The sequence below is a fragment of the Scyliorhinus canicula genome, chromosome 4 (genome assembly GCF_902713615.1).
Source record: "Scyliorhinus canicula chromosome 4, sScyCan1.1, whole genome shotgun sequence".
NCBI lineage: Eukaryota > Metazoa > Chordata > Chondrichthyes > Carcharhiniformes > Scyliorhinidae > Scyliorhinus > Scyliorhinus canicula.
The window spans coordinates 34,183,582-34,208,107 of NC_052149.1; the positions used below are offsets into that span (position 1 = coordinate 34,183,582).

The 24,526-nt window shown below is 47.5% G+C and overlaps 1 protein-coding gene across 1 annotated transcript in view; it reads left to right on the top strand.

Moving 5' to 3' along the window:
* Window positions 1–24,526, top strand: part of LOC119964467 (CMP-N-acetylneuraminate-beta-1,4-galactoside alpha-2,3-sialyltransferase-like) — a 617,002-nt gene that overhangs the window by 198,416 nt on the left and 394,060 nt on the right. The window contains 1 exon segment of the mRNA XM_038794008.1: window positions 12,799–12,891. Within this exon segment, the coding sequence (XP_038649936.1) occupies window positions 12,799–12,891 (93 nt within the window).

The window sequence follows — 24,526 nt, forward strand, 5'->3', positions numbered from 1 at the left end:
CTCCTGCTCAGCCAGCGCCTTCTCAACCTTCTGGATCGTCCGATCCTGGGCGTCCAACCTGTGCTCCAGCCGATCAATCGACTCTTTAATCGGGTCCAGGCAGACCCGTTTCTGCTTGGCGAAGCCGTCCTGAATGACCTGCATGAACTGCCCCGTTGATCACTGATGCACAATCAATGGAAACGAAACGTAGGTGAAGTCCGAAACAAAAGGCTTTGATCAGCAAGAAGTGAGCCTGGCAGCAGAAGTACAGATATGGCCTGGCTGCCAGGGAACACAGGTTCTTATATCCGCCTCATAGGCGGAGCTACCTTCCTCTCGACCAATAGGAATACAGAGAACACGATACTTGGGCCAATGGGCAGCGAGCCCTCTGCACCAATGGCTGCTCACACTCCCAGGTACCGTAATACCCCTAGTCATACTACCACATTCACCCCTTGTTGAGAAAGGAACCGGGCGGGGGGGCGGGTGTGTACGGGGGGATGCGGACATGGAGAAGGGGGGGGCTCCCGTGCGAGTGGGTAAGAGACTGGTTGTATGACTAGTGATGTCGGATCATACCTCTCCACAGTGGCTGCCCACTGGCCCGAAAACTATGTACAGGCTCGTGTCAGAACACAGTAACTATATACAGGTTTGAGAGAAGAAAACGAGAGAACAAGCAAGAACAAGAAAAAGGGTCCATCAACAGTTCGCATAGACTCGATCAGCCGATCGGGGGCCTTGGACATCCTCTGCGACCTGCGGAGCTTCGCTGGAGACGTTGGAGGTGCGGGCGTCCGTGACTCTGGGAGCGATGATCCGGTCCTTGTGGCTGCGTCCGTACCCCTAGTTGGAGCTGGAGAGGGCCGGGCCGGGGGAGGGTCGTCCGATCCTCTAGGCAGCGCGGGTAAGGGTGTCGGCGGGCCAGGGAGGGGTGCGCCTGCCGGAAGCAGTTGCGTTTGCGGGGGGAAGTTGAGGGGGCTGGCGCCGGGGGCCAATGGCTGGGATCTGGCGGGTGCCAGGTCCCATAGGGAGACCGTGTCCTGTTGGCCGTCGGGATACTCTACATACGCATATTGCGGGTTCGTGTGGAGCAGCTGGACCTTCTCGACCAACGGGTCCGACCTTTCCACCCGCATGTGTTCCGGAGCAGGATGGGCCCGGGAGCAGGGTACCTAAGAAAAAATTCTTGGAAAAACAAGAAGGCGTTCGTGGGGCATTTGATTAGTGGATGTGCAAAGAAGTGACCGGATTGAGTGGAGGATGTCTGGGATGACCTCTTGCCAGCGGGAGACTGGGAGATCTCTGGACCGTAGGGCCAGCAGGACGGTCTTCCAGACCGTACTGTTCTCCCTCCTGACCTGTCCGTTACCCCGGGGATTGTAACTAGTCATCATGCTTGAGGCAATGCCCTGCTGAGCAGGAATTGACGCAGTTCGTCACTCGTATAGGAGGACCCCCTATCGCTGTGAATGTAAGCAGGGAATCCGAACAGGGAGAAAATGGTGTGTAGGGCTTTAATGATGGTGGGTATGGTCATGTCGGGGCAGGGGATGGCGAACGGGAAGCGGGAGTACTCGTCAATCACATTGAGGAAGTACGTGTTGCAGTTGGTAGAGGGGAGGGGACCTTTGAAGTCCATGCTGAGGCGTTCAAAAAGACGGGACGCCTTTATCAGATGCGCTTTTTCGGGGCGGTAGGATTGCGGCTTGCACTCCGCGCAGATGTGGCAGTCCCTAGTGACTGCCCTGACTTCCTCGATGGAGTAGGGCAGGTTGCGGGTCTTGATAAAGTGAAAGAAGCGGGTGGCCCCCGGGTGGCAGAGGTCCGTGTGGAGGGTTCAAAGGCGGTCCATTGTGCGTTGGCACAGGTGCTGCGGGACAGGGCATCTGGAGGCTCGTTTAGCTTCCCAGGACGATACAAGATGTCGTAGTTGCAGGTGGACAATTCGATCATCCACCGCAAGATCTTGTCGTTCTTTATCTTGCCCCTCTGTGCGTTGTCGAACATGAAGGCCACTGACCGTTGGTCTGTGAGGAGGGTGAACCTCCTGCCGGCCAGACAGTGCTTCCAGTGTCGCACAGCTTCCACTATGGCCTGTGCTTCCTTCTCGACCGAGGAGTGGCGGATTTCGGAAGCATGGAGGGTACCCGGGTGAAGAAGGCCACGGGTCTGCCCGCTTGGTTGAGGGTGGCTGCCAGAGCTACATCAGATGCGTCTCTCTCGACCTAGAAGGGGAGGGACTCGTAGATAGCTCGCATCGTGGCCTTTGCAATATCTGCTTTGATGCGAGCTGAAGGCCTGGCGGGCTTCCATCGACAGGGGGACGTGGCTGATTGGATGAGGGGACAGGCCTTGTCGGCGTAATTGGGGACCCACTGGGCGTAATATGAAAAAAAACAAGACAGCGCTTGAGGGCTTTGGGGGAGTGGGGGAGCTCCATCAGGGGGCGCATGCGTTCCGGGTCGGGGCCTATCCCTCCATTACGCACTACGTAGCCGAGGATGGCTAGACGGTCGGTGCTAAACACGCATTTGTCCTTGTTGTAGGTCAGGTTCAGGAGTTTTGCGGTTCGGAGGAATTTACGGAGATTGGTGTCGAGGTCCTGCTGATCGTGGTGACATTATCAAGATACGGGTAGGTTGCCCGTAAACCGTATTGGATGACCATTTGGTCCATCTCCCTTTGGAAAACCGAGACCCCGTTAGTGACACCGAAGGGAACCCTGAAAAAGTGGTAGAGCCGCCCGTCCGCTTCAAACACAGTGTACTTGCGATCACTCGCGCGGATTGGGAGCTGGTGATAGGCGGACTTGAGGTCCACCGTGGAGAAGACCTTGTACTGCCCGATCCTGTTGACCAGGTCGGATATATGGGGGAGAGGGTACGCGTCCAGCTGCGTAAACCTGTTGATGGTCTGCCTGTAGTCTATGACCATCTTATTCTTCTCCCCGGTCTTTACCACCAGAACTTGTGCTCGCCAGGGGCTGTTGCTAGCCTCGATGACCCCCTTCCTTCAGAAGCCATTGGACCTCGGACCAGATGAAGGTCTGGTCCTGGGCACTGTACCGCCGACTCCTGGTGGCGACAGGTTTGCAATCTGGGGTGAGATTTGCAAACAAGGACGGGGGATCGACCTTGAGGGTCGCGAGGCTGCAGACAGTGAGGGGGGGGAGCATAGGGCCGCCGAATTTAAATGTTAGGCTCTGGAGGTTACACTGGAAGTCTAACCCCAGGAGTGCTGCCGCGCAGAGGTGAGGGAGGACGTATCGCCCGTAGTTTTAAAACTCCCTCCCCTGGACCGTGAGGTCCGCTATGCAGCACCCCGTGATCTGTACTGAGTGAGAGCCGGAGGCCAGGGCAATTCTTTGCTTAACCGGGTAGACAGGGAGAGCGCAGAGTCTTACCGTGGCGGATTGGACGAAACTCTCTTTGCCCCCGGAGTCCAGCAGGCAGTTCGTCTCGTGGCCGTTGAGTAAAGTCTTCGTGGTCGCTGTGGAGAGAGTATGGGGTCGAGACTGATCCAGCGTGACTGAAGCGAGTCCTGGTAGATAGCCGGAGTCTTCACGAGGCAGGGAGTAGGCACCCGCGGGGTCCTCGGAGCCGACCCAAGATGGCGGCGCACGTCGGTCGCACATGGTGGGGGTGGACAAAATGGCGGCGCCCTTTCCCTGCACGTGGAGTCAGAGTTCCAAAATGCCAGCGCCCGGGGGCCGCACATGGCATCGGGGGCGTAAAATGGCGGCGCCCGGAGATCGCACGTGGCATTGGGGGATGGGGGCAGCGAGGTCCGCGGGCCGCACGGGGCCCCTGAAGAGAGCGAGGGGGGAGTCCCGCGGTCGCTGCTTGGGACCGTATCGACCGGCTTTGCCTGGCAAACGGCCACAAAATGGCCCTTCTTCCCGCAGCCCTTGCAGGTTGTGGAACGGGCTGGGCAACGCTGACGGGGGTGCTTCGCCTGGCCGCAAAAATAGCAACGGGGCCCCGCGAGTTTTTCCGGCGCAGGCCTGGGGGGGGGGGTCCGAGTCCGTGGGGGGGTACGAGCGTGCGTTTCGATTTGCGATATCTAGGGAGGAGGCGAGGGCCCGTGACTCCGTGAGGCTTAAAGTTTCTCTTTCCAATAGTCTTTGGCGGATCTGCGAGGACTGCATGCCCGCAACGAAGGCGTCTCGAATTAGGAGATCAGTATGCTCAGCAGCAGACACCTGTGGGCAGCCGCAGTTCGTCCCCAGCATGAGGAGGGCACGGTAAAAATCGTCCAGTGACTCACCAGGTATCTGCTGCCCTGTGGCTAGTAAGTGCCGAGTGTAGACTTGGTTTACCGGCCGTATGAAATGTCCTTTGAGCAGGTCCATAGCCGCGTCGTAGTCTGTCGTGTCCTCTATGAGCGTGTATATCGCGGTGCTGACGCATGAGTGGAGGATGTGCAGTTTCTGCTCCTTCGTTGGGACTTTTTCCGCCGTGCTAAGGTAACTGTTGAAGCAAGCCAGCCAGTGCTTAAATGTGGCTGTTGCATTCGCTGCATGAGGGCTGAGTCGAAAACACTCCAGCTTGATGCAGAGCTCCATCCTTTAAAAATCTTGCTGATTAAATTGATGCACAGTCAATGGACACGAAACGTAGGTGAAGTCCGAAACGAAAGGCTTTGATCAGCAAGAAGTGAGCCTGGCAGCAGACGGACAGAAATGGCCTAGCTGCCGGGGAACACGGGTTCTTATACCTCGCCTTGTAGGCCGAGCTACTTTTCTCTCGACCAATAAGAATACAGAGAACACGATACTTGGGCCAATGGGCAGCGAGCCCTCTGCACCAATGGCAGCTCACACTCCCAGGTACCATAATACCCCTAGTCATACTACCGCAATCACTGGGCCGACACACTAGGGGTCCGTTGAATCTGCTCTGCCATTCGATCTTGGCTGATAGTTTATCATCCCTATTCTCATGCCCTCTCCCGTTGCCACTGATTCCCTTGTTAAACAAGAACCTATCTATGTCTGTCTTAAATTTCCCTAGTGACTTGTCCTCCATTGCCTTCTGTGGCTAATTGTTTCATAGATTCACCGACCTCCCGGCTGAAGAAATTGCTCCTCATCTTGGTTTTAAAGGATCATCCCTGAAGCCTGAGGCTGTGCCCTCGGGTTCTAATCTCTCCTAGTGGAAACATCTTCTCCACGTCCACTCTATCTAGCCCTCTCCGTATTCTGTAAGTTTCAATGAGATCCCCCTTTATCCTTCTAAACTCCATTTAGTACAGATCCAGAGTCCTCGACCCCTCTCATTTGACAAACCTTTCTTTCTGGGAATCATTCTTGTGAACCTCCTGGATCCCCTCCAAGGCCAGCACACCCTTCCTTAGAATCGGGGCCCAAAACTGCTCACAATATTCCAAATGGGTTCTGACCAGAACCTTCAACAGCCTTAGCAGTACTTCCGTGCTCATGTATTCGAGCCCTGTCAAAATGAATGCTGACATTGCATTTGCCTTCCCAACTGCAAACTGAACCTGCATGTTAACCTTAAGAAAATCATGAACTGGACTCCTAAGTCTCTTTGTGCTTCTGATTTCCAATCCTTTCCCCATTTAGTAAATAGTCTATGCCTTTATTCTTTCTACCAAAGTGCAACCTCACATTTTTCCACATTGTATTCCATCTGCCACTCCTTTGCTAACTCTGCTCGCCTGTCCAAGTCCTTATGCAGCCCCCTTGCTTCATCAACACTACCTGTCCCACTACATATCCTTTTATCATCTGCAAACTAAGGAACAATGCCCTCAGTTCCTTCTTCTAGATCATTAGTATATATCATGAATAGTTGTGGTCCCAGCACTAACCCACGTGGAACATTACTAGTCACGGCTGTCATCCTGAGAATAACTCCTTTAACTCCACTCTCTGCCTTTTGCCAGTCAGCCAATCCTCTGTCCATGCCAGGACCTTGCCCCTAACACCAAGGCTCTTATCTTATTTAAAAACTCGTCAAAAGCCTTCTGGAAATCCAAATTGATCACGTCCACTGACTCTCCTTTGTCTAATTTCATTGTTGCCTCCTCAAAGAATTCAACCAGATTTGTCAGGCATGACCTCGCCTTGACGAAGTCGTGCTGACTCAGCCCTATTGAACTTCCCGTTCAGCAAGCATAAATTTAATTCAGATTGCGACTACCACGTCTAAATTTGCCAAGCATCCTACCTGACTGAATGTAACTCAATCTTCTGGTTTCTTCTCTGCCAATTTCAACGTTGCTGACCACATCACTCTTCTCCACTGATTTTCCTTGATTCATTCCATAACACATTGCTGCCATGATTCCACCGGTTTGCATTCCAATATAGCCACTAAATCTAAGCACAGGAATAGGTTACATAGTGGCTTTATTATATTATTCCCAATGTCCAACTGCTGATTCTAAAATGGACACCTTCAAAATAACACAATAACAAATTAGATTGTTTGGAGATTTGGGCAGAGAGATGGCAGATGGAGTTTAATACCGACAAATGTGTGGTAATGCATTTTGGAAGGTCTTATGCAGGAAGGAAATACACAGTGAATGGTAGAACCCTCAAGAGTATTGACAGTCAAAGAGATGTAGGTCTACAGGTCCACAGGTCACTGAAAGGGGCAACACAGGTGGAGAAGGTAGTAGAAGGCATGCGGCATGCTTGCCTTCATTGGCCGGGGCATTGAGTATAAAAATTGGCAAGTCATGTTGCAGTTGTATAGAACCTTAGCTAGGCCACATTTGGAGTATTTTGTTCAGTTCTGGTCGCCACAGTACCAGAAGGCTGTGAAGACTTCAGAGAGGGCGCAGAAGAGATTTACCAGGATGTTGCTTTGTATGGAAGGCATTAGCTACGAGGAGAAGTTGAATAAACTTGGTTTGTTCTCACTGGAACGACAGAGGTTGAGGGGCGACCTGATAGAGGTCTACAAAATTATGAGGGTCATAGGCAGGGTGGATAGTCAGAGACTTTTTCCCGGGGTAGAGAGGTCATTTATTAGGGAGCATAGTTTTAAGGTGCGAGGGGCAATGTTTAGATGAGATGTACGAGGCAAGTTTTTTACACAGAGGGTAGTGGGTGCCTGGAACTCGCTGCCGGAGGAGGTGTTGGAAGCAGGGACGATAGTGACGTTTAAGGGGCATCTTGACAATTACATGAATAGGGTGGGTATAGAGAGATACGGACCCCGGAAATGTCGGAAGATATTAGTTTAGACGGGCAGCATGGTCGGCACAGGCTTGGAGGGCCGAAGGGCCTGTTCCTGTGTTGTACTTTTCTTTGTTCTTTGTTCAGTCGTTTCTTTTTTGATTTGATTTATTATTGTCACATGTATTGGTATACAATGAAAAGTATTGTTTCTTGCATGCTGTACAAACAATGCAATGGAAGGAAGGAGAGACTGCAGAATATAATGTTACAGTTATAGCAAGGTGTAGAGAAAAGATCAACTTAATACGAGATAGGTCCATTCAAAAGTCTGATGGCAGTAGGGAAGAAGCTGTTCTTGAGTCAGTTGGTGCATGACCTCAAACTTTGGTATCTTTTTCCTGATGGAAGAAGGTGGAAGAGAGTATGTCTGGGGTGCGTGGGGTCCTTAATTATGCAATTTAAAAGAAAATGGCCTTTCTGCCACTTCCTGAATCTGAACACGAGCTGAATTCTTGATTCCTGTTATATACATGCTACTCCTTGAAGACATTAACTGCAAATCTCTCCCCTGCCTCTATTTGACTGAGTTTGTTGCTTTCTGGCAGCCTGAAGGACATCAAATCTAGATTAGTTAGTAATTTCCTCCAGCTCAATATCTGAAAAGTCGTCATCATTTTCTTCCCACAGAAAAGGGATACAAGCTTCAGTGGTATAAATATGCAGTAATAGTTCTGTTGGCAATGAGTTGCAGGTGCTTATTCAATAAACTGTTATGATAACATTGTAAATTGTGTGAGTAAAACATGCATGGGTTATAAACATCAGGAAATTAAGATTAAATTGAAATAAATGACTTGATTCTAGCGCAAAATATTTGGCTCTGGTATACAAACTGTACTTGGTTTGTAACAAAATCTTTTTACTGGTCTGTTAGGTAGCAAGCTATTGTGCATAGTAGACTTGCTGTGACATCAATGAATGAGTCGGAAAGATAATGGTGGTGCAAGGTCTAAATGTGGAACTGTCTACTGTGCAGTGCATGTTGTCGTGGAAGGAGTGGATGAGACTGAAGAGCTTTCATGGACAGTCATTTCGCCCCCCCCCCCCCCGCCAATCTTGTAGGATACGCTAAATTAGCAGTAGATGGAGTCTTAGTATGACTAACAAAGGCCTTCCCCATGATGCAAAGGAGTGAGATGCCCCTAGAGTTGTTGCAGCCTCCTCTGTTGCCTTTATTTTTCAATTGTGTGATGATTTTTGAATCCTGCACTGCCTGTGGAATGGAACCTACTTTTTCCAGAAAAGGAGAAGGTCATAAGGGGATGGCAAAGGACATAAGGGTGTGGCAGTAGAACGGACTGTCTGTGCTTGAGCAGTTTGATTGGGATTCCATCCTTGCAAGATGCCTTTATGTTTGCTAAGCAATCTATGACCTTCTAAAGCTCAGGTGATGAGGGTTATTCATCTAACTCATTCGTGACAGGAAGCTGCAGATTGAGAGCTATCGGTCTCACAGGAGTTTAGCTCATCGTAATGTCCAACCCAGTGGGACATTGTTTGTTTCTGACAATGAGTACTTCACTATCTGCCAACTTCAGGGAGGGCAACTTTGGTGATGGTAGGATCAAGTGCCCCTTTAATTCCTTCATACAGTGGAATGAGACAGAGCTGTGTCCTAGCCCTCACTCTGGCATCTTTTCCAGGCTTCTGACTTTGTCTTCCCTGCAGGTATGGAGGAATCTATTTCTATACTGCGTCAGATGGAAAGCTGTACAATCAAACAAGTCTGAAAGTGAAGGCAAAAACACATTGAACATCGTCAGAGAATTTCTTTATGCTGCACTAATGACCCGCCTGGGAACTCAGCTACAAAGACTAATGGACTGTCCATTCTTGGACTCTCTCTCCTATGCCTATAACATTTTCCCTGACTATAAGTGTCAGGAAAACCGTGGTCATGGGAAAAGGTCTTGCATCACCATTGCTGTTTACACTAAATAGCACCCTAATGGGGAAGCGGTTAATAATTTCTGCTACCTCTGGTCCACAACGACAGACAGCCTGCCCCTTGATACAGAACATTGCACATTCATATTCAGCTATCAACTTTGGCCAACTCACAAAACGTATGGAATAAAATCAAGCTGACCCTTTGGATCAAGTTGATTGTTTCTAAGACATGTATTCTCAGCATCTTATTACATGGCTGTGAATCATGGATGACTTACAGCTATCATTAAAAATAGCTGAACAATTTCCATCTTTGCAGTCTGCGGTATGTTTTGGGTGTTTTCCAGGAGGCCAAAAATCACGAATGCGGCACTCCCCTCAAAGATCGAGCTCCCTTGTTTGTTAGATCTTCATTCACTTAGGCATGTCCACCCAATGGAAAATGGCCTGATAACCAATGGGCGAGATTCTCTGTCCAGTTATGCCGGAATCATGAAGCACGATCGGTGGAGAATCATGCATCAGCCGAAAATCGAGGCCAGCCCAACGGAATGCCATGATCGGTGCCTCGACATCGGCGTGAATGCATTCTACACTGCAGACTGATGTAGGCATGCAAATCGTATAATAAACGGCATCAGCACATCCGTAACGGGCCCGCCACGGTAATCTCCAGACCCTCTGCGATGCTCCACCCCCACCAGGAGGAATGACCAACGGTGAAGTTCACTTGTGGCATTTAAAATCGGGAAACTGGCGCGGTGGCTGCTGAGGGAGAGAGAGGAGGTAGGACATGGGCATTTGTTCCCCGATGTGGGAATGTGGGCTGCTGGTCCTGCCGCTGGGGGTGGTGTCTGTCAAGGCCGGGGGCAGTAGCGGCGGTTGACCAGAAGATGGACCGAGGGGTGGCCAGCCACAGACCGCCATTGCGGCGACCTGCAAGGCAGCCATCTTGCTGCGCACCCCACTGACTGCCCACACCAGGGCCCATGGTTACGCAGAACTTCCAGCCCCACAATCAGGCGCCAGGGCATAATTTGGCCTACCCAATAGGGGCGCCCACAGTAGATCCTACAGTGCCCCCTGCAGCCATCCCAGCCCAGCCCATCCCTCACAGCCTTCTGAAAGAGCACAAAGGGAGATTGGAACATTTTTGTTTATTGTGAATACATGAAAATATTTCCACAGGTTTGTGCCCTAGTCCCTATAGCTATCCTAGGTGCTGCACCAGTGTCAACTTAACTGGTGTCTAACCTTCTGGCCTGACGGGCCCTAAGGCTCTGTCTAGGTGTTTCTCCAGGAACTACATCCGGGTGAAGGCGGCCTGCTGTGATTCCCACCCTGTGATCTAGGATCCCCTTTGGCGTCAATCATCTGGCGTGACCTTCCTAGACGGGCCCGGCAGTCTCGGGTGTCACAGGTGGCTTGGTGCCACCCTATTATGCCCGCGGCCCATCGGATGCACCAGGGCCAGAATGGGGAGGTGGTGTCTGAGGTGCTGTGGTGTTCCGGCACCTTCCCTATGTGGGTTACCGCACGTGCCTGAACACCTCCTCACTCGGGGTGTCCGATGGACCCCGGGCTACTCCTTGGTACGGGGGTGTGACAGGAGGGCTCTCCCGCCACCTGGCGCTGCCAGTCCTAGAGGCCCACTCTCGCCTCAACCAGGGTCTCGATGCTCGTGGCCATGGAGCACAGGGACAGGGCAACCTCCCTCTGGGACTGTACCACGTCCCTCTGTGATTGGCTTAGTGAGATAGTGCATCTCCACCACCTTGTAGATGATAACACTCTGCAATCTTGGTGTGCTGATGGTGGAGGAGGATTATAGATAGGGTGCCAATCAAGAAGGCTGCTTTGCCCTAGGTTGTGTTGAACTCCTGGACCGGTAGTGTAGCTGCATTTACCCCGGAAGAGTGGAGTATTCCATCACAATTCTTGCTTCTTATTGAGGGAGAAAGGCTTTGGGAGTCAACAGGTTGCCACAGTATTCATGTGGCTGGCCAGTGGTGACTCAGAATATTAATGTTGTGAGTTTCAACAATGTCATGGGGAGATGGTCTGACAATCACCTTGTTGGAAATGGCTATTGCCTGGCACTTGCATGGTGCGAATGTTACTAGTCACTTATCATCCCAAGCCTGAATGCCATGATGTTGGAAATGTCATTGACTGCGCCGCTTTGGATCATTGGACCTGAGACACTGCACTGGGGAACTCCTGTTCTTGGGCTGAGCAAATTGGGCTCTGATAACTACAGCCATCTATCTACCTTCGTGCTCACTATGACTCCAAGCTTTCTCTGATTCTCATTGACTTTGATTTTATTGGCTCCTTGATATCACACTTGGTCAAATGCTGCCCTGATGTTAAAGGCAGTTACTCTCTCCTCCCCTCTGGAATTCTGTTATTTTGTCCATGTTTGGGGAAAGGCTATTGAGGTCTGGAGCTGAGTGGTCCAGGTGGAATTGTCCAGGTTATTGATGAGTAGATGTTGCTTGAATGTACTGACAATAGCATCTTTTGTCAATCAACTGATCCACTGGGTGAGAGTAGGTGCTGGAATGTGGTGACTAGGGGTTTTTCCCACAGTAACTTCATTGCAGTGTTAACGTAAGCCTACTTTTGGCAATAAAGATTATTATATAAATTATTATTATTGATTGATAGGGCAGTAATTGATTGGATTGGATTTGTCCTGCTTTTGGTGAACAGGAAATACTTGGACAATGACTTGGAAAGTTAACTTTAATACAAGTCAAGGAACAAGACTCAATAAATTCCATTCATTCATCATCCCTAGGTTTCACTGACTTACATTGATTCCAGTTCATCAATGCACAAATTTAAAATTCTAATCTTTGTATGTCTTCATGGCTTGGCGTCTCCATCTTTGTAACCTGCATTGTGCAATCTCAATTTTTTTTTCACCACTATTGAAGGCTGTGCTTTCTGCTGTCGAGACAACATTTCTGGAGTGCCCCCCCACCCCACCCCAAACAGCTCCACCTCTAAATCACTCCTCTTTAAGATGCTGCTTAAAATCTATCTTACCTACCCTAAAATCTTCTCCCTGGCCACAGTATTAATTTTGTCTATCCCATTTCTTTGAAGTGTCTTGGGATATTTTACTATGTTACAGGTGCTACATAAAACAAATTGTTGTTGGTGTGTCGAATTTTGGACAATCTGTTTAGTTAATACCATGGTGAGGATGCAGGAGCAATTTTAAAATGATAATAGGAATGGGAGGCAAATTATAAGGAGAATTCGAGAGAAGCTGAGGTCTTTTTCATTGGGGCATAAAAGAGAGCTGTACAAAATTAAGGGGCTTTGACAAGACAAATAGAAAATATATTTTCATTTATTGAGCAGTCTGTAAGGAGAGGCATGCATTGAAGACTAAAAGTATGAAAGAAGATGATAGAAAAGTTTTTTGTTGTTGTAACAATGTTTGTCAGGACATGAAATATTTCACCAGAAGTAGTGTGAGAAGCAAAACCCATCCAGTTTTTTTTAAGAAGGTAAATATTTTGGGGGTGGGGGGGAATAATGCAAGGAAATGCGCAAAGTGGATTCCCCTTTCACAGTCCAAGAACGATGGCCTGAAATTCCTCCTGCTGTAAACATCCATAATTCTTTATGTTTGTGTCTTGTGGCATTGTGTTACTCATCTTATTTATTGTTTTATCTCTCTCTTTCTCCAGCACAACAGAATTAAACTATAAAAATGGAAATATCACCGAGGGTGGCTGTAGAAAAGGATTTGCCTCCGCACAGATGACGGCAATCTTCCCAAAGTAAGAAATCATTGCCACTGGAAGTGCTTTCCCACTGTTTTCCCCGCCCTGCTTTTCGAGAAAGCTGTGTGGTGGAGTGACCATAACACTGGTCGATGGTGAATATAGGATCACTTTATTTTCGCAGCTATATATACACATTTAATTGTATTTTTCTTTCAACTTGTAGCACCAAGAGCAGCCTATCTGGTTATTCATTAGTTTGTTCTTTGAGAAACTCCGTGTACAGATTTGCTGCTGAATTTGTCCACGTAATGTTGGCTGCAGTGTGAAGAACATTTTGAGATGTCTTCAGAACGTGATATGGCATTTTGTTTGTATCTCAGAACAGCAAGATAGAAAAAAATATTTGTTACAAAAAGGAGTTGAGTCACAATTTGAATGATAGTGTTGGTATATTTGTGCAATGACTGGTCACAGTACGTTTCAAGGTTTTAGCGGAGGTAGAATACTCAACTTGATTCGAAGTTGCGGTATCGGGAAAACTAAGTCTACAGATGACACAGCTGTCTATGGCTATTATGATGCTTGATGGTCTTGATGTGTTAGTACATCTTAATTGCAAAGCTGTTAAATGCTATTCTCTCAAACCTATTCCTTGTGGTCATCATTACATTCAATCTGGCTGGTTGTTACCTTGTCATCTGAGATGGCTGGTGAAGAACTTTGAATCCCACTGTCAGTGACAATCATTTGTGGAGGAACTGCTTTGGTTTCCTTTGACCTGTAAAGAGATGATTTTTTAAAAACTCAAATAACCTGTTACCCCAGCATGACGTGCCCCTAACTGTTTCTGAGCTGGGGTTGGTAATGATTGACTGCTGCACATCCAGTCAGAGGTGTACTTCAATCCTCCCACTCATCTTGTCAGTTCTGGTACTATTTTACTGAAGTGCATGTGGAAGAAGGAGCCTGAATTGAACCCATACAAGCTACAACCAGTTTGCAATTCACCCGGCCCGCTCCCAATTGCGAGTTCCGGATCTTGCTCTAAAATGACGAGCGTTTCATTAACCTTCGTTTACATTTATTTGAATCTCATGAGCGAGATTCAAGTTGAATGCAGCGGCCTCCTGGGAATTACCCGACTTGCCAACGAGAAATCCACACTGGCAGTAATCCTTAGTAATCCTTTTTAAAAACGTGAAGCTGTCACAATGACCGCTATGGGGAAGCGAGAGGAGGGTAGCCATTTCCATTTTGCGGCATGCAGCTCCAGGGCATTGGAGCTGCTAAATCGGGGGTAGAGTGGCTGCTGAAGCGTTTCAGGTCGGGGCCTGGCCCAGGGACGATTGGGGGTGGGGGAGAGAGGCCATCTGCCCCCGCTCCCATCTGCAACTCCAGCCGGAACATATGCAGATGATTATCTGAACCGTTCACAAGTGTCCTCTACCCCCTCAAACTACCGGCTCATCCTTGACTTCATCAGGTGCGCCCTGTACACCACCTTCAACAGTATCAGCCCCAGCCTCACGCATGAAATCGAGGCATTCACCCTCCACAGCGCCTCACATCACGCTGCCGCCCCACTCCTCCTCCCACTATGCCTTGATCCACTCATGGCCACCTTATCCTCCACCAAAATCCTCCCGTAAATCTCCGAGACAACCCCCTCTCCAAATCTCTTGCTGACAGCACCTAATAATAATCTGTATTAGTGTCACAAGTAAGCTTACATTAACACTGCAATCAGGTTACTCTGAAAATCCCCCAGTCGCCACATTCCGGTGCCTGTTTGGGTACACTGAGGAAGAATTCAGAATGTCCAATTCACCTAACAAGCATGTCTTTCGGGACTTGTGGGAGGAAACCAGCGCACTCAGAGGAAACCCATGCAGACACAGGGATAACCAAGCTGGGAATCGAACCCGGGTCCCTGGCGCTGTGAAGCAACAGTGCTAATCATTGTGCTACCGTGCCACCCATACCCTTCTAGCAACCAGGAGACAGGTGCTATTGGGAAGGTCAGAAAGAGGCTCTCCCGCTTTGTGGTCGTCTGCTGTGTCCATGAAAGTCTTTGTTGTGGTCATCCCATATCTGTACATGCAAACTCAGATCAGCAATAGCTTCGCCTCGCTACTGGAAGAACATGAAATCTTTGTTCCAGTCGATGACAATGATGATGATTAACTGCTGGCAACAACCTGCATAGCAGCGAGATGACATGCTGTAGGGGGAGCGGCATGCGGCTGCATTGTGAGGACAATGCACACCAGAGGACGGAGGACATGAGGTAAGGGTCCAGCATGCCCGGAGCACCAGAGAGGTGCTGTCATAGGATGAAGCAATGTCCATCTGTGTGGTAGTCACCACTGTTGTATTATATTGTATATATGGGTATTACGGTAAGGCCCCTGTACTACTGGTACGGGGGTAGATCCCTGCCTGCTGGCTCCGCCCAGTAGGCGTAGTATAAATGTGTGTGCTCTCCAAACAGCAGCCATTTCATCAGCGCTGTAGGAGGCCACACATCTCTGTGTAATAAAGCTTCGATTACATTCTACTCTCGTCTCATCGTAATTGATAGTCCATCAATCTGCTCAATTCCTCCCCTTTCCTCCCCCTCCTCCCTCCAACCCCCTCATCACATTGCTTCCTCCCCAACTATCATGTTCCACCCTCCAAGGGTCTGTGTAACATTGCTACAGGGTGATGGGCCTGTGTTGGCACTGTCAGTGGGTCAATATACAAGGCAGAAGAGTAGTGATAACTCACTGTGAGGAACGTTCTGGTGCTCCTCAGCTTTTGAAAAAGTCGGACTCCTGTCTTTCTGCTGACAGCACACTCACACCCATCCTCTGAACGGGGTCTGCAATGGGAGCGTTTCATTTTGCACCACTGTATCCAGGAGACAGGGGTTGGGGGCGCGGCGAAGCAGAGGACAACAGGAGGTGCGGGGTGCAGGCAGGCCCGCTGTGAAGATTAACATGACGGGAGTTTCATATGTATCAGGTGTAACATGTTTTAATAATTAATGTTTGACATTTCCATTCTCCCTAGCTACAGTGCCCACTCAGTGCTCCTCAATCTTCTAGATCTTTTGTGGTTTACAGAGGTGGAGGCAGCCTGCTACTTTCCACACCCTGTGGCCTTGGATTCCCTGGGCGGATGTCCTCTGGAGGGCCTGGAGCCACTTACTGGTGCCACAGGCATCACAGTGCCACCCTGCTCTGCCCATGAGATGCACCGGTGTCAGGAGGGGGAGGCATTGGAAGAATTGGAGACCACCATCATCTCCTTGGTGTGGAAATGCTGATGTTGGACTGGGGTAGGCACAATAAGAAGTCTTACAACACCAGGTTAAAGTCCAACAGGTTTGTTTGGAATCAGGAGCTTGTTGGCATGCTTCGGGTTAATCTTCAGCGTTTCCTCCTCCTTGACGGTGCCTGTAGGATCCTGGGGGACTCCATGGGAAGGCGGGGCAGCTGTAGTGAACTTCAGAGGCCACTGAGTTATCTGGCACTGCCAGTTCTGGAGGCTTCCCATTGTCAGCACTATGGTGTCCCAGGCCCTGTGCCATGCTCTGCAGTGGCTCGATAATTATCACCTGTGTCTGGGACACGTCCTCCAGTGACTGGGACATGATACAGAGGCCATGGCATTCACATACTGAGCCATACCTTGGGCACCACCACTCAAGACGAGGATGTCATGCTCCAGACTTTTCACACCTGCGCATTGTCGGCACCATCTCCTGCAGCCGAAGCCTTTGTCTCTCCTCCATTCGGCTCGGCAGTCGCTGGAATGTACCTGACATCCACTCCTATGCCAGGCTCTGGCCTATCATCTGCATCAACTCTGGAGAACCTTGCCCAGAGGTCCGGCATCTGACTGGGACCCAGGTGAGTTCTGGTACCCAGCAGACCTCTGACTGCTGCCTCCACCTGACATGCATTAGCAACTGTGTGGTGCTCACCAGATTGTACCCCAGAAGCCTATCCACTAATGTCACCCACTGAATTGAGTCTCTCTGCACTGGTTGAAGGTGGGGGTAATAGCTGTGGCGTCTCTATGGTGGTGTCCTTGGAACTCTCCTCAGTGGTTGCCTCTTGGGGGGGGGGGGGGTGCAGGCCAACCTTGCTGTTGGTGACTGCTCTCTCCTCGGTGTCAACCCCACAATCTCCAGGGCCCGCTCCTCATCGGGGGTGAAGACTCTGGTCTCTGGAACTTTGCCACATGTCTTGACCCATTCCTGCTCATTATGGACTACCTTCTCCTGCAGTGGCAAAGAGATGGCATTGTGAGCCGCGTGCTTGATGGGTTGGGGAATCTAGAGCAGGTGGCATGTGTGGGACACCGCACCTGGACTTGAAGGGGTTGTGCTGGGTACCAAAGGATTCTGAGGAACGAGCACAAAGATCGAATGTAGGGAGGCTGCAAGATGTCAGCCATTGTTTTTGATGGGGAGGGGTTGGTTTGGGAATTTGAGTGGTGTCAGGAGGAACTGATGTGAGGAGAGAGGTGGTGACTTTTGCAGCTTGGTGGAGGTAGTTGATCTTCCGCATTGGAAGGCAGTCCTCCTGGTCATGCTGCCCGAACTGACACCCGCTACTGTCCCAGGCGGCATTGCTGACCCAGCTGCTGGTCCGCTAACCCCCTCAGGGAACAGGATGTTCCACCTCTCCTTCACAGCATCAATAAGCCTGTCTAGTTCCCCATTACCAAAGTGAGGAACAGGTCTGCATGCTGCCATGCGTGTGTGGTGACTGGGAGTTAATGGTGAGGGAGAGTTTAAAAGCAGCTCCCCCTTCTTAGCGGCAAGATGCTGAGGCATGAATCTGGCTATTCAGGCAACCAGTAATGGTGAGAATCTCGCGGGGATTCATTTTTTGTACTAAGTGCCGTTGTATACAGGCCACGATAACACCAATGCAGCTGGCGAAAAACACCCCGCCAAACGCGCCCAAAATGGCACAGAAATGTTTCCGTTGAATTGGGCCTTTGTTCAAACCTGGACAAGGAATTTACAATGGAAATGTAGAAAATTGAAGCAGGAGTCGGCCTTTTGGCCCCTCGAGCTTGCTTCACCATTCAATATGACCATGGTTCATCATCTATCTCAACACCATACTCCCGCTCTCTAGAATGCTATCTATTTAATTCTGAAATGTATTCAGTGATTTCGCAGTCTCTTGTGATAGAGAATTTCCTGGGTTCACTCCCTTTGAGTGAAGTAATGTCCCTTCGTTTCTGTCCTAAATGAGCTACCCTGTATCCTGAGACTGTACCCCTTTTTCTAGACCGCCGCAGCCAGGGGAAACATCATCCCTGCATTCAGTCTGTCCAGCCCTGTCAGAATTGTGTATGTTTCAATTAGATACCCCCTCATTCTTCTAAATTCCAGTGAATACAGGCCCAGTTGACTCAATCTCTCCTCATATGAGAATCCTGCCTTTTAAGGAATCAGTCTGATGAACCTTTGCTTCCCTTCCTGTATGTATACCCTTCTTTAGTTAAGGAGACCAAAACTGCACACAATCTTACAGATGTGGGGCTGGATTCTCCGCCGTTGGGATGCTCCGTTTTGCCGGCAGCCCAGGGGTTTCCAGACAGCATGGGCTGCCCCACAATGGGAAACCCCATTGACCATAGCTGGTGAAATGGCGCATCCCGCCAGCATGCTGAACCAGAAATCTGCCGCGGCGGGATGGAGAATCCAGCTCGTGCTCTCACCTAGGCCCTATACAGTTGCAGTAAGACATCCTTGCTCCTGTGTTCAAAACCTCTTGCGATGATGTTACTGTTTGCTATCCTAAGTGCTCGCTGCATCTGCATGCTTGCTTTTGGTGACTGATGGACAAGCTCACCCAGGTCCTTTTGTACATTAATATTTGCCAATCTATCACCATTTAAATAATATTTTTCCTGGCGAATATTTCCATTGATTTCCTTGATAGAAAGTTTGTTAGACAAGGATATCGCGTACAGAACCTAAGCAAATAGGTGGAAGTTCAGATACTGATCAGTCAAGATTGGATTGAATGGTAGAATAAACTCAAAGGGCTGAAAGACCTCCTATTGTTCTTGAGATCCCTCAGTAGAACCCGGACAATGGAACAATATAGATTAAAACTCTAAAAATTGAATTCTGGCATTTCCTGCTTATCATCTTGCCCTTCAATTCATTTTAAGTAGCCATTGTTTGGTGAAGGACATAACTAGGAGCAGAAGTAGGCCACCTGGCCCCTCGAGCCTTCTCCACCATTCAATGAGATCATGGCTGATCGTTTGTGGACTCAGCTCCACTTTCCGGCCTGAACACCATAACCCTTAATCCCTTTATTCTTCAAAAAACTATCTATTTTTATCTTAAAAACATTTCATGAAGGAGCCTCAACTGCTTCACTGGGCAAGGAATTCCATAGATTCACAACCCTTTGGGTGAGGAAGTTCCTCCTAAACTCGGTCCTAAATTTACTTCCCCTTATTTTGAGGCTATGTCCCCTAGTTCTGCTTTCACCCACCAGTGGAAACAACCTGCCCGCATCTATCCTATCTATTCCCTGTATAATTTTATATGTTTCTATAAGATCCCCCCATATCCTTCTAAATTCCAATGAGTACAGTCACAGTTTACTCAACCTCTCCTCGTAATCCAACCCCTTCAACTCTGGGATTAACCTAGTGAATCTCCTCTGCACACCCTCCAGCGCCAGTACGTCCTTTCTCAGGTAAGGAGACCAAAACTGAACACAATACTCCAGGTGTGGCCTCACTAACACCTTATACAATTGCAGCATAACTTCCCTAGGCTTAAACTCCATCCCTCTAGCAATGCAGGACAAAACTCCATTTGCCTTCTTAATCACCTGTTGCACCTGCAAAACCAACTTTTTGCGACTCATGCACTAGCACACCCAGGTCCCTCTGCACAGCAGCATGTTTTAATATTTAATCATTTAAATAATAATCCCGTTTGCTGTTATTCCTACCAAAATGGATAACCTCACATTTGTCAACATTGTATTCCATCAGCCAGACCCTAGCCCATTCACTTAAACTATCCAAATCCCTCTGCAGACTTCCAGTATCCTCTGTAATTTTTGCTTTACCACTCATCTTGGTGTCATCTGCAAACTTGGACACATTGCCCTTGGTCCCCAACTCCAAATCATCCATGTAAATTGTGAACAATTATGGGCCCAACACTGACCCCTGATCCCTGAGGGACACCACTGGCTACTGATTGCCAACCAGAGAAACCCCCATTAATCCCCTGCTTTCTTAATATACATTTAATTCCCCCCCCCCCCAATCTTATCCACTTTTCCTGCACCTTTCTCCTCTTTGCTTCCCCCTTCCCCTCCCCCCACACCTACAGTTCATCCTCTGATGTTAGTTTCCCTGCTGTTTGACCTTTCACATCTTTTGTCCTCTCTGGGGACTGCCATTAACACTCTTTCTTCCCCTTGATATCTGTGGCCATTAGCACCCAGTTTCCCTGGGTTTCTGTGGCTATGCCTCATCTTTCATTCTCACTCCACAGTATAAATATTTCCCACTCTCTCTGTCTGTTAGCTTTGACAAAGAGTCATCGGACTCGAAACATTAGCTCTTTTCTCTCCCTACAGATGCTGCCAGACTTGCTGAGATTTTCCAGCATTTTCCCTTTCGTTTCAGATTCCAGCATCCGCAGTAATTTGCTTTAATCCCCACTCTTTGTTTTCTATTAATTAACCAATCCTCTATCCATGCTACTACTTTACCCTTAATGCCATGCATCTTTATCTTATGCAGCAACCTTTTGTGTGGCACCTTGTCAAAAGCTTTCTGGAAATCCAGATATACCACATCCGTTGGCTCCCCGTTATCTACCGCTCTGGTAATGTCCTCAAAGGTGAAGGTGAATATATAAATTATAGTTATCTTAATTTTGGCTTTGTGACTCTCATGTTTAGCAGCACCTTTCAATGTGTATTTAGTTTGTGCACCAACACTGTTACCAGTGTCTTGCCTTTCTGTCACATCCATTGTGGCTATGACTGACATTTCCTACCAGCAGTATTTCTTCTATCATTCGTCTTCACATGCAGTAAGAAGGTAATGAAAATTAAGTTGAAAGTTCTCTTCAAAATGTGGCGTTATGTTTGAATAGCTATCGGTAATCCACCAGAAATTTCATTTTAAATCACCTTGTTTCTGCTTACTTTCTGATATGCAGAGATGTTATAGCTGGAAGAATCAGTGGTTCTTTGAATTGGCCATTATAATAATGGAATAGTAAAATATAGTTTGTATATTATGTTACATAGTCTGAGGGATCGATTAGGGGGACAAGTGAGACTTTAGGGCTTCACGAAAGAGACCCTCTGCGGTTTAAAATGTTATTAGAATCTGGAAATGGTCTCTTGCTTTATTCATTACCTAGAACAGATGGTGCTATCAAGCAGACTTTGCTGATTAGATCAGTACTTTATGGAAACAAGGTTCTTGTCAGAGCTTTGCATTGACTTGGGAGAGACAGCCTTCCTTTTGTTGGCTCACATCAGCTGTATTCAAGCCCTGTAGTATGTTTTCTTTTACGTGTCACAGCTGTCGTATAAAATCCAAGATACAGTTTAAAAGAAAATTTGGCTAACATGGTATTTGTCTGCCTCACCTCTGTAACACTGATGATGAAAAAAGGTAATGGGAGAGTTGAATTAATAAACATATCAAGGCAGATGTCTGTTACACATTTAAAAGCTAGAGCCATATGGTGGACTGAGGCAGTCTGTTAAATTCACTGAGGCTCGAGGTCTACAAAAGGCCATACGTTCCTTCTCTGTCACAGAGTAACTTTTTTATCTTGCTTAAGACGCAGCACAATGTTGCCTGCCTCTTGCATCTAAAGGATCTGGGTCCTTTAAAACCTATCTCCCTGATCTTACTTTTGTTGACCTCGTCTAATATCCCTTTCATTAGCTCAGATTCCATTTATCTGCTTATGCTGCTGTGAAGTCCTTGGGACGTTTTATAACATTAAAGATTCTAAAATATTTCATGTTCTTGTTTGCTCCTCCACTCACCGCTTGCTTCCAAAGGACACTTGCACTGATGTCGATTCATTTCTGCCAGTCTGATGTATCTGTGTGCAGTGTCCATTCTTTGCTGCTGTGCTATTATCTCTTCCTGCCACTTACATGCTGCCACCTGTTAAATTGTACCTCTGAATTTCAGCAAGTCTGGAAATGCTATTCTCTTCAGCAAGGTGTCATTTGAGCCAGGACAATTACAGTGCCAACCAGTCTGGTGACATACAGGACTTAAATAATAATTACTATTTCAATATAATTTATTAGTGTCACAAGTAGGCTTACATTAACACAGTAAGTTACTGTGAAAATGTCCAAGTTGCCCCACTCCAGCTCCTGTTAGGGTACACTGAGGGAGAATTTAGACTGTCCAAATCACCTTACAGCACGTCTTTCGGGACTTGTGGGAGGAAACCAGAGTACTCGGAGGAAACCCTTGCAGACTTGGGCAGATTCTGCAGACAGTGACCCAAGCCGGGAATCGAACCGGTACCTGGCGCTGTAAAGCAACAGTGCTAACCACTGTGATACTGGGGTATACCTAATTAGAATTAACTGCCACCTTGCCCAATTTTTAAGAATATATTTAGCGTACCCAATTCATTTTTCCAATTAAGGGGCAATTTAGCGTGGCTGATCCACTTACCCTGCACATCTTTTGGGTTGTGGGGGCGAAACACATGCAAACATGGGGAGAATATGCAAACTCCACACGGACAGTGACCCAGAGCCAGGATCGAACTTGGGACCTCAGTGCCGTGAGGCTGCAGTGCTAACCACTGTGCCACCGTGCTGTCCCCTTGCCCATTTGTAATATCTAATGCTTCATGACTTTTTTGGGAAGGGAGACTAAATTACTTTATCTGCATCACTAGAGGTTGAGGTCTGTATGATATCAGCATCCCAGAATGTTCATCAAGGGTGGCTTATATGCACTTTGGAGGTCTTTATTTTACGGTTCTGGGATGTTTCTTATTGACACAAATGGTGATCTGGGTTTCATGAAGCAAATGACTGAGAGAAGTACAGTTTGCTTAACTCTTGCCTATTAATCAAATGCAGTTGGAGTGGCAACATGTTATATATAATAGAGGGAAAGAGATGCTGACAGGCTTCTGACAGTACTATGCCAATTTGACTGCCATCCATTAGAAATAGAAATAAGTAGTTTGTGCAAAATCAACAACTGCTGGAGCAGATGTCTGAGCATCTCCCTAGGCATTGATTTTTTGATCGGCATAATTTTAATGGCAGCCTTGACCTATTCATTTTAAATCGTGCTAAATGTTGGTGATCAGAAAATCTTTTAAAAAAAATTACCTTTTAAGCACACAAGATGTTTGTGGACAATTACGCTCTCCACTCCAAATCCCAAGAGAATGTTTGTGGATGTCTTCTCAGAAGATTGTCACATGAAAATCCACACCCCAAAACACACTTTAAAATCTTCTCTTATAATAATGATTTTCCTCGGAGGTTTGCATTCTGAAATCCAGACCATGTTTTCAAAATGATACTTTTAAACAAAGCTACAACACCATTTTTAACAGCGAATCCAGTCCAGGATTTTACACCAATCCCATAAGGATTTATGTCTTAACTGCTTTTATACACCTGTCGAGATGCCACTGATTTCCATAGTTATTTCAACTCTCATTGCACAGGCTGTAGTAAAATTTAATAAACCTGAAAATAATTTTTGATATCTTTCTGGCATCCCATCCCTTTTCTCACCACTGCCTGTCTTTACTGAACCGTTCTCTGTTCTAGTACATTTAACCTCGGACATCTTGGAAACTTCTTTCATTTCTCTCGTTTTCATAACTAGCTGTTCTTCAGATCTCTGCACTTGTTTTCTCTCCATGATATAGATTTTCTTCTAGCAAAGCTGAGAGAGATGTTCCCTCTAAACAAACTGCTTCCCACAGAACTGAGAGTTGCCTTCTCTCGCTACCTATCTTCAACTGTAGTCAAATTAACTGGCTAAAACTTAAAAACTTCTTTACCTTACAAGGCTCCAGTTGCAAAGCAAAACCCACATGCTTATGCCTTTCATTTGTACTTCACTCCGTGGCCCTTTCTAAGCACAATAGAAACAGAGTTAGAACTTAACCAATCCCCACACATACAAACACCTTTGTACAGCATGAATCTAACAATAGGTTTTATCTTTCCAGGCACAGAAACATTAAATTAAACACACTTAAAATTCTACCTTATTGTTGATCTCAATCCCTTAAAAATAACTTTGTTTTCCTAACACAGATCTTTGTTTTGTTTTTGTATGTCTCACATGATGAAGGGTTCGATATGGGTAGCAGGTGAGAAAGTGAGTTAAAGCCGAAGACCAGCATGATCGTACTGAGTGGCTGAGCAGGTTATTCCTGCTCCTGTTCCTGTTTCTTATGATCTTATATTCTTAGTGGCGAAAATGCCCAAGCATTTAATGATCTAGTGCCACACCACCATGAATACTAACTCACATGCTTTTGTAATCAGTTATTTGGGTTTAAAGAAAAATAGATAAATCTATGCTCCTTCACTCTTTTAAAAGGGGCAAGATAAATATTTGGATGAGAACGAAATTGAACATTATAATGTAAACACAGTATGTGATCAGA